This window comes from Lepidochelys kempii, chromosome 22 (assembly GCF_965140265.1).
Source record: "Lepidochelys kempii isolate rLepKem1 chromosome 22, rLepKem1.hap2, whole genome shotgun sequence".
In the NCBI taxonomy this organism is placed as follows: Eukaryota; Metazoa; Chordata; order Testudines; family Cheloniidae; genus Lepidochelys; species Lepidochelys kempii.
This window is the reverse complement of record NC_133277.1, coordinates 19,470,615-19,485,057: the sequence shown is the minus strand read 5'-3', so window position 1 is coordinate 19,485,057 and position 14,443 is coordinate 19,470,615. Positions and strand designations below refer to the sequence as shown.

The 14,443-nt window shown below is 52.5% G+C and overlaps 1 protein-coding gene across 6 annotated transcripts in view; it reads left to right on the top strand.

Moving 5' to 3' along the window:
- The window catches only part of BCL9L (BCL9 like), a 91,400-nt gene extending 78,302 nt beyond the window's left edge, over positions 1 to 13,098 (top strand). For 5 of the 6 annotated variants that reach the window (XM_073320636.1, XM_073320635.1, XM_073320634.1 and 2 more), the window contains 3 exons: positions 141 to 2,529; positions 4,658 to 4,918; positions 8,022 to 13,098. In XM_073320636.1, the coding sequence (XP_073176737.1) occupies positions 141 to 2,529; positions 4,658 to 4,918; positions 8,022 to 9,178 (3,807 nt within the window). In that variant the 3' untranslated portion in view covers positions 9,179 to 13,098. The remainder of the gene's footprint in view (positions 1 to 140; positions 2,530 to 4,657; positions 4,919 to 8,021) is intronic. The other variant, XM_073320639.1, reaches the window with a different exon arrangement.
- Positions 13,099 to 14,443: the final 1,345 nt, after the last annotated feature.

The following is a 14,443-nucleotide window of genomic DNA, read 5'->3' as shown; positions in this document are numbered from 1 at the left end:
TTGCAGCTCACATTCTTTCAAGGGAGATGGGCTCAGTTGGCTCTTGTGTGGATTCAGGGCTCGAAGCCCACACAAGGTCTGGGGCTACACACCTGCCTTATGTGTTTCTTGCTGACTTTGGCTTCCCCTTTCTCTCCCAGGCTCCAGCTCCCAAGATGCTGGGAGTCGCTGAGCAACTGCCAATTAACCCACCTGCCTCCAGCACTCCGCAGTCCCAGCCCCCAGCATCACAGGGCAACCAGGCACAGCCTCAGCCCCCCCCAACACAGCCCCCTCCACCCCAGAGCATCAGTCAGCAAGCTCTGCCTGCACCAAGCACCCTACCCCAGGAGGGGACGGGAGAGGACGTTCGGCGGGACCTGACTCCCAACTCTGTGGGAAATAGCAGCGGCAGCACCCAGCCAGGGAGCAACCACCCCAACACACCCAACGCCTCCACCAACCCGATGCAGCCCGGGCAGGTGGACTCTTCTAGTGCTTCCAGCTCTAACTTACTGGGGGATGGTGCCAGCGCTGGGGCAGCTGGAAATGGGCAGGTAGGGCTGGGCCCCAGGAACCCCATGAACTCGGAGGGGCTCTCTAAGGAGCAGCTGGAGCACCGGGAACGCTCCTTGCAGACCCTGCGGGACATTGAGCGCCTGCTGCTGCGCAGCAGTGAGGCTGAGCCCTTCCTGAAGTCCAACCAAAGTGCTGGTGAGGGTGGCCCTGCTCCCCAGTCGCAACCCCCACCCACCCAGGCACCCCTCCCGTCTGTGGGCATGAAGAAGTACGAAGAGCCCCTGCAGTCCATGATTTCACAGACGCAGAATCTGGGGGGCCCCAACTTGGAGCACGAGGTTTCCCACCATCAAGGTTCTGACATGGGGCAGCAGATGAATATCATGATGCAGCGGCTGAACCAGGACAGCCTGACGCCAGAGCAAGTGGCCTGGAGGAAGCTGCAGGAGGAGTATTATGAGGAAAAGCGGCGGAAGGAGGAGCAGATCAGCATCCATGGTCGACCTATGCAGGAGATGCTGATCCCCCAGTCCATGGGTGGCATGATGATCCGGGGGCCACCACCGCCCTATCACAGCAAACCTGGGGAGCCGTGGCCTCCAGGCATGGGCAACCAGCTAAGGGGACCCATAGAGGTCCAGGACCCCATGCAGCTGAGGGGAGCACCCCCGTTCCCGGGGCCAAGGTTCCCTGGAAATCAGATGCAGAGGGTCACTGGCTTTGGGGGGATGCAGAATGTGCCCATGGATGCCCTTGGGCCCATGAATGCTATGCAGCGGCCAGTCAGGCCTGGCATGGGATGGAATGATGATATGCCTCCAATAGGAGGCCCAGGGAACTTTCCACAAGGGAGCCTGCCCTACCCTTCGGGGCAAGGGGACCCTGAGCGGTTCATGAACCCCCGAGCCAGGGAGGAGATCCTGAGGCACCAGCTGATGGAGAAGCGCCCGGTGGTGATGCAGAGGCCCATGGGGATGTCTGGCAGCTCCATGAGCCAAGGTTTGGAAATGGAGAGGATGATACAGGCTCACAGGCAGATCGACCCATCCATGTTCCCTGGACAGATGCCAGGAGAGAGCCTAGGTGGCGCACCCATAGGTATGGACTTCACGGGTACCAGGGGGATGTTGAGCCCACCCATGAGCCAGTCGAGTCTCCGAGACATGGATGCACCTATGGGACCTGGGAACCTCAACATGAACATGAATGTCAACATGAACATGAACATGAACCTCAATGTCCAGATGACCCCACAGCAGCAGATGATGATGTCGCAGAAAATGAGGGGTCCTGACATGATAGGCCACCAGGGCATCAGCCCTGAGGATCTGGCCAGGGTGAGGGCTCAGAATGGCAGTGGTGGCACAATGATGGGGGGGCCACAGAAGATGATGATCCCCTCACAGTTCCCCAGCCAAGGGCAGCAAGGCTTCTCAGGCACGCAGGGCCCCTATCCCAGCATGCCCCAGGAGATGGGCAGTGCCCCAGACATGTTCAGCCCTGAACAGGGTGCCATGTCCATTGGGAACATCGGCGGCACCACCAGGCTCAGCCACATCCCTTTGCCTCCAGCTTCCAATCCCCCTCCCACCCAAGGGGGCAACCTAGCCAACATGCACCCGGCACCCTCACGGGGCCTGGGCCGCAGGCCCTCTGACCTCACCATCAACATCACCCAGATGAACTCCCCTGGCATGGCCCACCTCAAGTCCCCGACGCTCAGCCAGGTGCACTCACCGCTTGTCCCCTCCCCATCTGCCAACTTGAAGTCCCCACAGACGCCCTCTCAGATGGTCAGCATGCCACCTTCCAACCAGTCTGGGCCCCTGAAGTCGCCCCAGGTGATGAGCTCCTCCCTCAATGTCAGGTCTCCCACCAGCTCACCAAGCCGCCTGAAGTCCCCTTCCATGGCCGTTCCTTCGCCCGGGTGGGTGCCATCTCCCAAAACCACCTTGCCAAGTCCAGGAGTCAGCCAGAGCAAGCAGCCTATCGGCATGAATTCGTCAGCTTCCATGGGAGGGCTGGATCAGGGTAAGCTGTTACACGGTGTGGATGTGTGAGTGGGATAGGGCCATAGAATTAAAGCCTGGTGCTCTGAAGAGCTCTGCACATAGCTGGTCACTCTCCTGGAGCCCAATAATTCTGTGGCTTCCAGACCCATATTTTCCATATACTCAGACTAGTAGTGATTACGTGGGTATTTCCCTGCAGGGCAGTGGTGGGAATCTGCCTGCCCATAGCCAGCTCTCCCTGTGATGGGATTTGGGGTTGGCGAGTGGGCATCTAGGGCCCAGCACTGAAAGTGCTGTAATAGCAGCCCAGTTCCTTTTCCAAAGGGATAGAATACACCATCTGCCTTCCTGTGCCATGCACCAGGCCTAAGGGCAATGTGTCTCAGCATCGGGAAGAAGGGAGCAAGAGCCTAGATTAGGGGAAATGCATACAGCCTGGAGAGGGACTGCTATTTCCTGGTGGGCTGAATGAGCTTGGCCTGCCCGATACATACAAGCCTGCACTCGCTTCTTCTGGGGATTAATGCCAGTGATTTGCTGTGTCCCACCCCACCCCCTGATGCTGTGCTCTCTTATTCACAAGGAGGAAAACAGTAGGCAGCCTAACATGCACTGTAGAGGTTTGGAGGGAGACACTGGACCAAATTAGAAATGGGGAGCCAGGATACCAGCATTCCCAAATTCCTCTGCTGAACGGCTCATGCTCTTCGGGGTTGGGTAGGGATGGAAAAATGGATTGATGGGAGACACAGTCCTTAAACATGTGTCCTGACTTGGAGAAGTGCCTGAAAGGAGGGGACAGTGGGGCTGTGTGTGTCACTGAGCAAACCTGTCTCGGTGCATTCCAGGGGCTGGGGAGATTGCAAGATGTGTCTGGCCAATGCCCAGCTCCCTGCATTTCCTTGTGTTTCTTTTCTCAGGCCCCAGGTCCTGTTGTCTGGGGAGACTTTTTGCAGGTAGATCAAAATTTAGTCCATTTATTTATGCAGGCAGCATTGTCTAATGGTCAAACCAGAGTCTGAGAGTCAGGACTCCAGAACTCTAAGCCTTGCCCTGTCTCCTTGGGCAAGTCCCTTCACCTCTCGGTGCTTCAGTTTCCCCTGGCCCTGACTTGAGTCTTTCATTGTCCCTCTGGTGTTGACAAGGATTCCCCATCCCCACTTTCTTTCTTCTACACCCACTCATATAGGGGTAACAGGATGGGCTAGAAAGCCAGAGTTCCTTCCTAGGTACTAGGAAGCTGGTTCACCTCTGCCCCCGTGCCTTCTAGCAAGGTTAACATCCCTCCCCAGCTAACTCCCACCCCATTCCCCTGTACAAATAGGCTGTTCCCATCCATGCCTGCTTGGCTGAGGAGGCCTTGAGTGAATGCAGAGCCATTGCCCACCAGAGTAATTTGCATCTTCACAAGTCACACTGGATGCTAGAAACCTGCCTACAGCTATATCCAGGGAAGGGATGTCAGGGTGAGGCCCCTGAGGTATCTAGTGCTGGAAGAACAGTTCCAGGTAGCCCTGCATGGTGCAGGCAGCATGCGCTCAGAGCTACTTAGCGCCGTGGTGTATCAGTCCCATCTCATACTCCTATCCAGAGCGGATTGTCAGCCAGGCCAGGCCACCAATCGCTGCATTTTTCTTACTCTCACTCAGCCCCCATGCACTTGACATGCACACGCGTGCCCCAGGTTTCCAGTCTCTGATTCTCTGTGTTAGCTCTTGAAGTTGGTGTCTATTTTGCCCCCAGGCATCCAGCAGGGACTTTAAAAAAAAAGCAAGTAGGGGAAAGGGGCAAAGTTTTCTGAATCTAGGTCTAGAAAAAGGCCTCCAACTCAGTGCCTTCCCCTCAGCATCCACCCTTCCCCTTCTTCAGTTCATGAGGGATGGGCCAGAGCTCGGAAGTTGGGACTAGATCAGATCTAACTCCCCCATAGTTTGGGGTGTCTGGCTCCAGTGCCAACCACAGCAGGTGGTCCCAGCACAGAACTTCCCCAGAGTCCATAGAGGGTTTTCGTTGGGGGCCAGCCTGGTTTGGGTCTATCGCTGTTCCAAGCGGAGAATTGGGGATGCTGCCCGATGGGAGCAGGCTGCAGCTTGCAGGGAGCACTAAGCTGGTCTCTCTCTCTCTCTCTCTCTCTCTCTTGCTTGCAGGTTCACTCCCTCCTGGGCCTAGGAGCAATTCCTCCGCGCCAGTCAGTAATCCCTCTAGCACCATGAATCCCAACATACCTTTTACTTCCTCTCCAGATCCATCCCCCTCTCAGAACCCCCTCTCGCTGATGATGTCACAGATGTCCAAGTATGCCATGCCCAGCTCCACACCACTCTACCACAATGCCATCAAAACCATCGCCACCTCTGATGATGAGCTGCTCCCAGACAGGCCTATGCTCCCACCAGGAAGCATACCAGGTACGTTCTTCTGGGACTGTCTGCACCAGTAGGGAGAGCAAGCTGGAGCTGGGCTTTATAGGGGTAAGACTGGTCTTGTGGTTCACACACAGGCCTGGGAGGCAGGACACCTGGGTGTGGTTCTGATGCTCAGAATGGGGGTCAGGAATTCTGTTCCCAGCTCTGTCACTGACTTCTTCTGTGGATTTGGACAAGTCACTTAACTTGTCTGTTCCTGTTTCCCTATCCCTCCCTGCCTCTGTTGGAGCATGGGGCTCAGTGCACTGATGACTAGAAAGTACCTGGGAGGCATGGCTGGGGGCGTGTTGTAGAAAAGTGCGCTAATTGAGCACAGGAATAGGAGCAGACCTATTTGGAGTTGCAAAGCAAGGACAAACAAAAGGGTTAATTGAGTCAGATGAGAGCATTTATCCTGTGGAGAAGAGAAGAGTTTGTTCCAGGCACGGAGAAGCCTGGGGAAGAAGTTGGACAAGGGAGAAGACTCAGTGAACCCTCTGCAGGGACAGGACAGGGTGTAATCCTTGTTGTGGACCATGCTGTGGAAGGATCACTCCTTTCCAAATGTATGACTTAATATAGTAGAGACTCCATGGCTGTATCCTTGTTGTGACCTCTCAGAAAGCCATAGAGGCAGCAGGTTAGAACCCAGGATCGCCCACTCCAAAAGCATTGGCCTGACCAACTGAGCTCAAGGAAAAGTATCATCTGTTAGCAGTATGTGGCCTTGACACACAGCAAGCAATTCTGATTCCAGCCAGCAAAGGGCAACAATGCCATATACACACCAGCCAGTTGATTGCAGTATAATACAGTTGGGTTATTAATGGTAACTGTAGTCACTGTAAGTCCCACCAGCATGCGAGGGGTACAGGTTATTACAAGGGTTACATCTCCTGAGGTGAGACATAGAGATGTCAGGTCTAAGGCGTGGGTGTCTTAGTCTGTCCTGAGTGTCTTGGGCTCCCAGTGTTCTCACTAGCACAAGTAAAAGCAATGGAGCCCGTTCAGCTGTCCTGCATTCAGGTGTAACCAAAGGCCTTGGGGAAACTCTAGCTCCCTGGATACCGTTGACTAAACTCCTTAAATGGAACAGCTGTGCTGGCATCCCAGGCTGGTTTCCCAGCTTGCCGCAGCTTTGCAAAGGCATTGGGTGCTTCCAGAACCTGCGCGAAGCTGGCAGTTGTTTGTTTGCTTGCAGTTGGCAGGTGCGGTGCTGTTCTGCCATCTGCTTCTTACTGACTGGCCAGGGCCAGCTGCTGCCTTCTCCATGTGCCATTGATCTGTCTGGCAAACACAGCGAGCCCAGGAGACACTAGAGTTTCTAGCCCAGCACACAGCCAGGATCAGCTGGGGGTAAAACAGATTATGGTAGATGCAGCATGCATGTGGGTTACATGTACATCCCCATGCCCGGTGGGAATGATGTGACAACCCATAGATCTTACTTACGTCTCCATCCTCTTTGTCATCTCCTCTCTGCCTCCACATGCCTGGTGTTCCTCCCTCAACCATCTGCCTGAGTGTTGTCTCTGGGATAGCAGGGCCATGTTCTATTATTTGGCCACTCCCCTTGTTTTAGTCCTAGAGCTAGGTTTCCAGGAACCATGTTTGCCCTGCATGGAGGAGGGAGGGGGCTGTGACCTTTGGGGTGCCCTTGAATTTTCCACTCCCACCAGAGATGTCCACTATCTCCAGCACAGAGCTCTGCTGTGTAGGAAACCTTAGATGGTCTCAGCACGGTATGTCCCAGCAGAATGGGAAAGCCTGAGCGGGGACTGGGCTATCCAGTCCATGCAGGGTCCCAATCTGCACAGTCAGAGCTGTGAGAGAGGGGCATAGTCTGAGAACTCCTTAGTTCCGATTTCAGAAAGTCTTTCTGACCTCCACAGCGAGGGGCCACACCTCCCTCCCATGCTGGCTGTGAGCATTGTGTAAGCCAGGCAGGGCTGTGCGCTAGGTGGTAGCTGTGCTGTCCTTCTCAGTATCCACCACTGGGTGGCACGTTGGAGCTGCACAGAGGTTGCCAACTAATGGCTGTTGAGGGTGTTTATTTGGCAATCCTTCCTTGTGCTCAACGCAGTAGAGAGGTTGCTGTGCTGTACTGTCCCAGCCTGTGTAGCAACAGAGCGGCACAGGATTGGCTGAGCTGGTAAGAGCCACAAGCCCCATGTATGGCCAATGACCGACTGAGTCTTGTGGTGACATCCCTTGAACCCCAACTATTCCCTGCCTGCACCAGGCAACCTCTGAGGTCTGGAGCAGCTCTCACCAGCAGAAGTAGAAGCACCTACCAGCTGGCCCTCTTACGGCATGTCTACACTGCATCTGGGAGTGAGCCTTGCAGCCCAGGTTCACAGACTCAGGCTAGCACTCTAAAAATAGCTGTGTAGACGTTACAGCTCGGGCTAGAGCTCAGGCTCTGGTGCCTGGGGTGGGCTTGAGAGCCCACGCTCCAGCCACAGCTGCAACTTCTAAGCACCATCTACACCGCTATTTTTAGGATGCTAGTACAAGTCTGTGGCCCCGGGCCAGAGCCTGGCTCCCACATGCCGTGCTGACGTGCCTTTACTGTCTTGGTGAGAGAGGGAGGGGCTGGACTCCCAAGGATGTGGCTCTGTGGTGCTCACCTCTCCCCTGTGCAGCCTAGCACCTGGCTGGTACAGGGCAGGGTGTGATGCTGCCATGGCAATGAAGTGCTGGGTGAGGGTACTGAGCAGGTATCAGGTCTGACAGCAGCCTGAGAGCAGAGTCCCCTGGGCTTAGGGTGGATTAGATCACTGGACTGGTCCCTGCCTGCTTGCTGCAGTGCTCTCCCCTTCTGTGCTGCTGCCAGGCTTGGCGATCATAGGCTGTGATGGGGTCATCTGTCTTTTGCTGACCTTACTGCCCTGGTGGACCCTCCATGGCAGACCTGCTCCATGGGTCTAGCAGTGAGAGCAGAGCTGAGCCAGGTTTGAACACTCCAGGGAATCTGGCTGGAGCTGATCTCTGCTTAGATGCTGATTTCAATGGAGAGAGCTGCTAGCACCAGGGGCATACTCTCTGCATGTGGTGGGAGGAGGTGCATGGGCATTGAGTTAACTCTCCTTCTCCCCTTCATTAGGTATCACAGGAAATCAGCCAAATCAACTGCACTTGAACTCAGTGGGGCCTGCATCCTCACAGAGTCCCATGGGGATGAACTTGCCTGGTCAGCAGCCACTCTCCCACGAACCCCCCACTTCCATGATGTCCTCGCCGAATCCCCTGGGCTCCAACATTCCAATGCACCCTGGTGCGCAGGGGGCGGGTGTGCCCCCCCAAAACCCCATGATGCTGCCTCCAGGACCCCAGGACTCCTTGAACCAGCCCTGTGGCCCTCTGCCAAACAATTCTCAGATGATCCCTTCCAACCAGCTGGTGTTCCCCCGCATGCAGCAGCCCCACAATGCCATGCAGTCTCCAGCTGCGGGTATGCCTATGACACCAGGAGGTGGGGGAGGGGCTGGGATGCAGCAACATTACCCGCCAGGGATGCCCTTGCCACCAGAGGACCTTCCCTCCCAGCAGCCTGGCCAGATGGCCCCCCAGCAGCACATGATGGGCAAGAACATCCCTCCTCGGATTGGAGATCCCTACCCCAGTGTGCTTCCAGGTGTGGCTTCAGTGCTGAATGACCCTGAGCTCAGTGAGGTCATCCGCCCTACACCCACGGGCATCCCTGAGTTTGACCTCTCCAGGATCATCCCCTCAGAGAAGCCGAGCAGCACCTTGCAGTATTTCCCCAAGAGTGACAACCAAGCACCGAAATCACAGCCTTCCAACCTCCATCTCATGAACCTGCAGAACATGATGGCTGAGCAGCCACCCACACGGCCAGGCATGAGCGCCCCCAGCCTTCCAGGGCAGCAAGGCGTGCAGCGGGGACTCAACATCTCTATGTGTCACCCTGGACAGGTGTCCATGCTGGGCAGGACAGGTATGCCACCCCAGCAAGCCATGATGGGGAACAGCATGCACCAGGGCATGATGTCCCCCCAGCAGAGTCTGATGGCCCAGCAGAATTTCATGCTGATGCAGGCTAAGCAGAGGAGCATGTCTGTGTCAGGAGAAATGTACGCCCAGACGGGACATATGATGTCGCCTCAGGGCTCCCTCATGGGGCCCCCACCTCAGCAGAACCTTATGGTCACACACCAGATGAGGCAGAGGAGTGTTTCACTGGACAGCCAAATGAGCTACATCTCTGGGCCTGGAAACATGGCGAACCTGCCTTTCTAATCATGTCCTGAGGGGCTGGGGCCGATTGTAGAAACTTTTTTTTAAACCTTTATTTGGGTTAGGGTCGGGAGGCTGGGGCCTGTGGGGGTGCGGAGGGGGGATGTTTTTCATATTTGATTTGCCTCTATAAGGAAAACCAGATGTGCAGTAAAATTGATGTGAATCCTTTTTGGGAGGCGGGGGTATTATTATTTTTGAAACCCAAGTGGTGACCGGGGGCTTCCAGACCCTCCGGCAGTTTGTAAAATCTTCCTTTATTTTTTCCTCGTAGTATGGGTTTTCTTTATTTTTTGTTTTGTTTTAAAGAACAACCAAAATTTACAAGATTTTGAATGAACTGTAAATAGGGCTGGGAAAGGCAGAAACTTGTGCTGGTTTTAAATTGTTCTGTATTTCTGTGTTTTAATAGAAGCCTCAATTTTCTGTTTTAAAACAACAAAACTTTAAAAAAAAATCAGTGTACAAGGGTTTAAAACTCTTGCACAGGGGGTTCTAGGGCAGCGGGAGGAGGTGTGAGTGGGCATTGAGAGCCCTCTGCAAAAGAGCCTCTTTGCCAGCCCCACATCATTCATGCATCAGAACAGTTGTGTGCGGGAATGGGTGGTTTCAAAGAGAGACTATGTACACATCTTAGATCCTGATTCTGCAGTCAGACCCTCTGGGCCTGTACTGGGTTCAGGGGTGCACCCAGTCACGTGGATCCACCTGCAGGATTGGAGCTGCTGAGATGTATCTAAAACAGTGTGGGTTGTGGGAGTCGCTGTTTGGTTGTAGGGATTGATAGTGGTCTCTTGTCTGTCTCTGCTACATGGTGAAACTGTTGGCAGCATGAGCCAGGAGAGTGCCCAGTTGTTTAGTTTAGGGAAGGGTGGGGGTGTGATCCCAACCTGCAAGTAACAAGTAACTGGACCATGAGGCCTCCACCCAATCATGTCACTCCCTGCTCCCCTCTTCACCCCCAGATGCTCTGCGTGATGTGTGCATGACACTCTGGAGTGGAGATAGCAGAATGAACGCTGGGATTTCTGACTGGCTGATTCCGTCTTGTGCTTCCTTGGTGTGTTGTGCAGAGGCCAGGAGGGAACTCAAGACACACACCCCACAGAGCATCTCCTACCCCTTGTTGGCTCTGCTCCCGCTTACCCCCTACATGAGTTCACACATCTCACCCTGCCACACTATGCCCCTTGCCTTCTTTACACTCCTTTGCCTCCTAAGTGCGCACATTTCTGTGGGAGAGCTAGCCTGATGCATAAAAACAGGCATTTTATGGTAAAGACACTCCATTTTCTCGATCTGAGAATCCCAGACTCCTCCATGAAAGGCACTATAGGCAGTTGGCCAACAGTTGTAAGGCTACCTTTATACCCTGAAACCACCTGCAGCAGCCCTGCTCTCTACTATGGATGTGCAGCCTGTAGAGACATCAGGTCCTTGCATGCAATACTCCATCTGGATACAAGAGGTCTCCTGCTCTGACTGAGCTGATGTTTTTCTAAACGAAGCTCTAGTTCAAAGAGTAATTTATTCAGGGAAGTTCCATGGCTTGTGTTATGCAGGAAGCCAGACTAGATGATCACAATGGTCTCATCTGGCCTTAGAATCTATGCTGGGAGATGTCTCCTCCGCAGGTCGTTCCATGTTACTCATAGGAGCAGCTGGGACTTCATTTCCGCCACCACTCTAGGCTGCTTAAAGCATGCACTGCAAGCACAAGTTTAATGTGTGTGTGTGTGGGGGGGGTGCCCATGTCTGGCACCCCCTTCCTGCAGAGAGTTCTCCTTGCAGTGTGCTATGACAGCTTTTTGGAGGAAGGTTGGAGATAATCCATGTGTGCATGCAGTCTCTGTGGATTGCAGGAAAATATTCTAAAGAGAGGGTGCCCCATGGTCATTTGGATCCAAACCTACCACCAATTTGAGGATTATCTCAGAAAAGCCAGCCTTTTTGTTGCCCCTCTCATAGTAAATGGGCCCCTTCCCTAAGCACCACAATGGAGGAGAAATAAAGCTTCTGCACCGCTGACCGAGAAGTTGTGAAGCACTGCATGAAAGGTGAACCTTCTCTTTGTGGTTCCAATAGTGAATCTGTTAGCAAAGGCTGCTGAACTCCACCAGCCCAACAGTCTCTTGGGCCAGATCCCAATGGGCTGGAACCAAAAAGTTTAGACAGAAACATTCCCAAGTTTGAGCATGTTTTGTTGGGAGTGGGGCTCGCTGGGAAGTCTGGATCCAAACTAGGTACAGGTGTTGATCTCTGGTCTCTTGCTTTGGGCCTGTTTCTAGGGACCCTGAGTGTGGCTCTCAGAACAGCAATGAGCTAAAACCAGAGCCACTTTTCCAGCTCTGTCCCATTTGGTAAAATGGGAACAACCCATTACTTTGCCCATCTCTGTCTGGGACAGTGCCCTGTCGAAGGGCCAAGGAGGATCCCCTCAACCTCCCACTCTCAGTAAGTGCACTCAGGCACCTTGCTTTTTAACTGGGGTGGTTGTTTACCCATTTCAGAGCCTGGAAGGGTAAAACAAATCTTCCCTATTTCTGCCTGAACTGTCTGAAAGGCCACATCCATGTTGCCCCCTGGCAATGCTTTAGGAGGTGACGCCTGCTAGCATTTCCCTTGTAAACACTATTGGGAGTTGCTCAGGACCAGCACAAGCACCATGCACCACAAAAGCCCCTGGCCCCATACGCTCGGGTATTTCACCCCCCACCATCAAGTTTTTCTATTTAAAGCCATAATATTCTTTAAAATAAAATTCATCTTTGTCTCCAGGCAGCCACAGTTTTGGCCTGAGTGATTAAAAGCTCCAGTGTGTAGACCTCCCATACCTCTACCCACCTGGTCTAGCTGAGAAATGTCCTGAGGTGTTGGGTCTCTATTCTGTCAGCATTGTCCCCACATGAGTCAGAGCCTGCAAGTTGCAATATGTCTGCGTGAGGAAAGCCAATGCGACTGTCTAGAAAAGCGAGAGACGGCTTGCAGATGCAGGTGGGAGTGATGGCACTCCAGGTAACAGAAAGGGAAGGTGACAGCAATGATGTTATTTATTCCACATTAGATTGCATGGCAGTTTGGAAAGAGCAAGGCCTACAGCCCAACTGCCCTAAATACAAAAGGGAAATTCTGGTACTTTGCAAGGCTGTTGGCCCTCCTGGGGCACTTTTTGTTGGTCTTCAGAGCAGCCAACTGGGATGTCATAATCAACCCCCACTGCCCTAGCAGCCAGTCTTCATGATTTCTGAATCTGGAGGCCGGCAATGCTGAGTGGTGCCTTTTTTTGCTTCGGGTACCATCTCCCAAACAGGTCTAGTTCATCAGCAATATGGTGGGAGCCTTTCAGAGGTGAATGGCAGCCACCCCTTGTTAGGCCTCAGCAGAGCGTTTGCTCTCAGTCACCCTCTGCTGTGCACTGGTCTCGTCTTGTGGTTTATTGCTTGATTTATTGGCTTGAGTTTTGTGTGCTGACTTCTACCCTATCATGGTTACGGATGCCCCCGTGTTTCTAACTATGATATGTCAATGTTTTTTCCTGCTCCAAACAAAGGAAAACATGTCTTTCCAATGCAATTTTAAGCAATCACATGTCCAGAATTAGCTTTCATGTCAAGGTAACAGTGACTGACCCCCTTTCTCTGTCATCCCATGGAGAAACTTCCCCAGTCATTTTGTACCATTATATAAATATATATATAAAAATATAAATATATAAATACAATATGTGAAGACATCTTATTGGTTTTTATTTTGAAACAATTTTTAGGCTTGTTTTTTGGGTATCTGTGCTGCCTGTAATGTATTGACCTGTTTTATAGGTGCCTTTTTATTAAAAAGAAATTTCAAAACCCGATCCTTGGAGCCTGTCTTCACTGGGCTGAGTTTCTTCAACATTAGCTAGTGTGGCCCATTGTAGCTGGAGGCTCATATCAAATCACATATAGCTGCTAGTTGCTGTTCGGTAGAGCCCCAGTGAAGAACTGGCTTGGACACCTGCTTTTCTTCTGGTTGTTTTCTCCAAATTATGTTTGTTGATCATAGGTGCCACTACAGCATCAGCTCCTGCTAGGAGCAGAAAACTGCTGTTGAGGTCATTGGAAAGGATTGCAGTTAAAAGCTCAGATTTGACTTGTAGTTTGGATAATCTGGGCATTAACAACATCTCTGCCCTTCACATGGCAACAACTCTCCTCATTCCTTAAACATAATCTGGAGCTCAACAAACATAATTTGGAGAAAACAACCAGAAGAAAAGCATGTATCCAAGCCAGTTCTTCGCTGGGGCTCTACCAAACAGCAACTAGCAGCTATATGTCTGAGTCCTGCTGAGCTGGGCCACTGGCTAACCCTCTGTTGCTGCTTTTTGGGTAGTTCATCCTCTCCATTCACTTTGAAACAGCTACCATGAGGCAATAAAAGAGCCCATTACCGCCCTGGCCTGCTGTCAGCCTAGCTCTCTGCACCATAAATCATGTGTGTCTAAGCTCTCTGCTCTCTCAGAACTGCAGAGAGCCATGGATGTTCCTGAGCCAGTCTCCCTCATACTCCTGCTGGGCAGAAGCAGTGAAGAAAAGGAGCAGTGTTGGCTTTATTCTCTGGCTGCTACATTGGAGCTAGTAGTCAAAGGCTACAAAATAATCTTCACTCTCTGATTGCAAATGATGTCAGTTGGCATACGTGTGTGTGTGTCCTTTCCATGTGCTGTCCCAACTCTGCACACAGAGCTAGTGCAGCAGACTTCAATATATTGAGACACAAGTTATGCATTACATTCCTGGCTAAGAACATAGGAGTTGCTGATTCAAACCCCCTTTCTGCTTGCTGAGCTGGGATTTGAACTTTATTCTCTTAGCTCCAGTGAATGGCTTAAGTGCCAGAGTGGGAGGTGTTTTGATGTGGGAGCTCCCTTGGTCTTTCCTGGTGAAGCTGGTCCCGTAACCACTAAATAATTGGGTCAAACTCAGGCTGTGAATCCTTTGATAGTCCAGTGGTTTTGGTATGTGCTCCAGAATGGGTGAGTTCCTGGTTCAAATCCCTTTTGTGCTTGTTGAGATGGAATTTGAAACAGACTCTCTTACTTCTCACGTGAAGGACCTAAGTGCTGGACTGGGAGGTATTCTGAGATGGGGTTTCCTTAGTCTTTTCTATTGACACTAGTCAACTTTAACTACATAATTACTGGGCCAAAGTCTGCCTCCACAGTTCTTGATGGTATAGCAGTTAGAGCACTTCTCTGGGATGTTAGTGACCCTGGTTCAAATCCCCCCC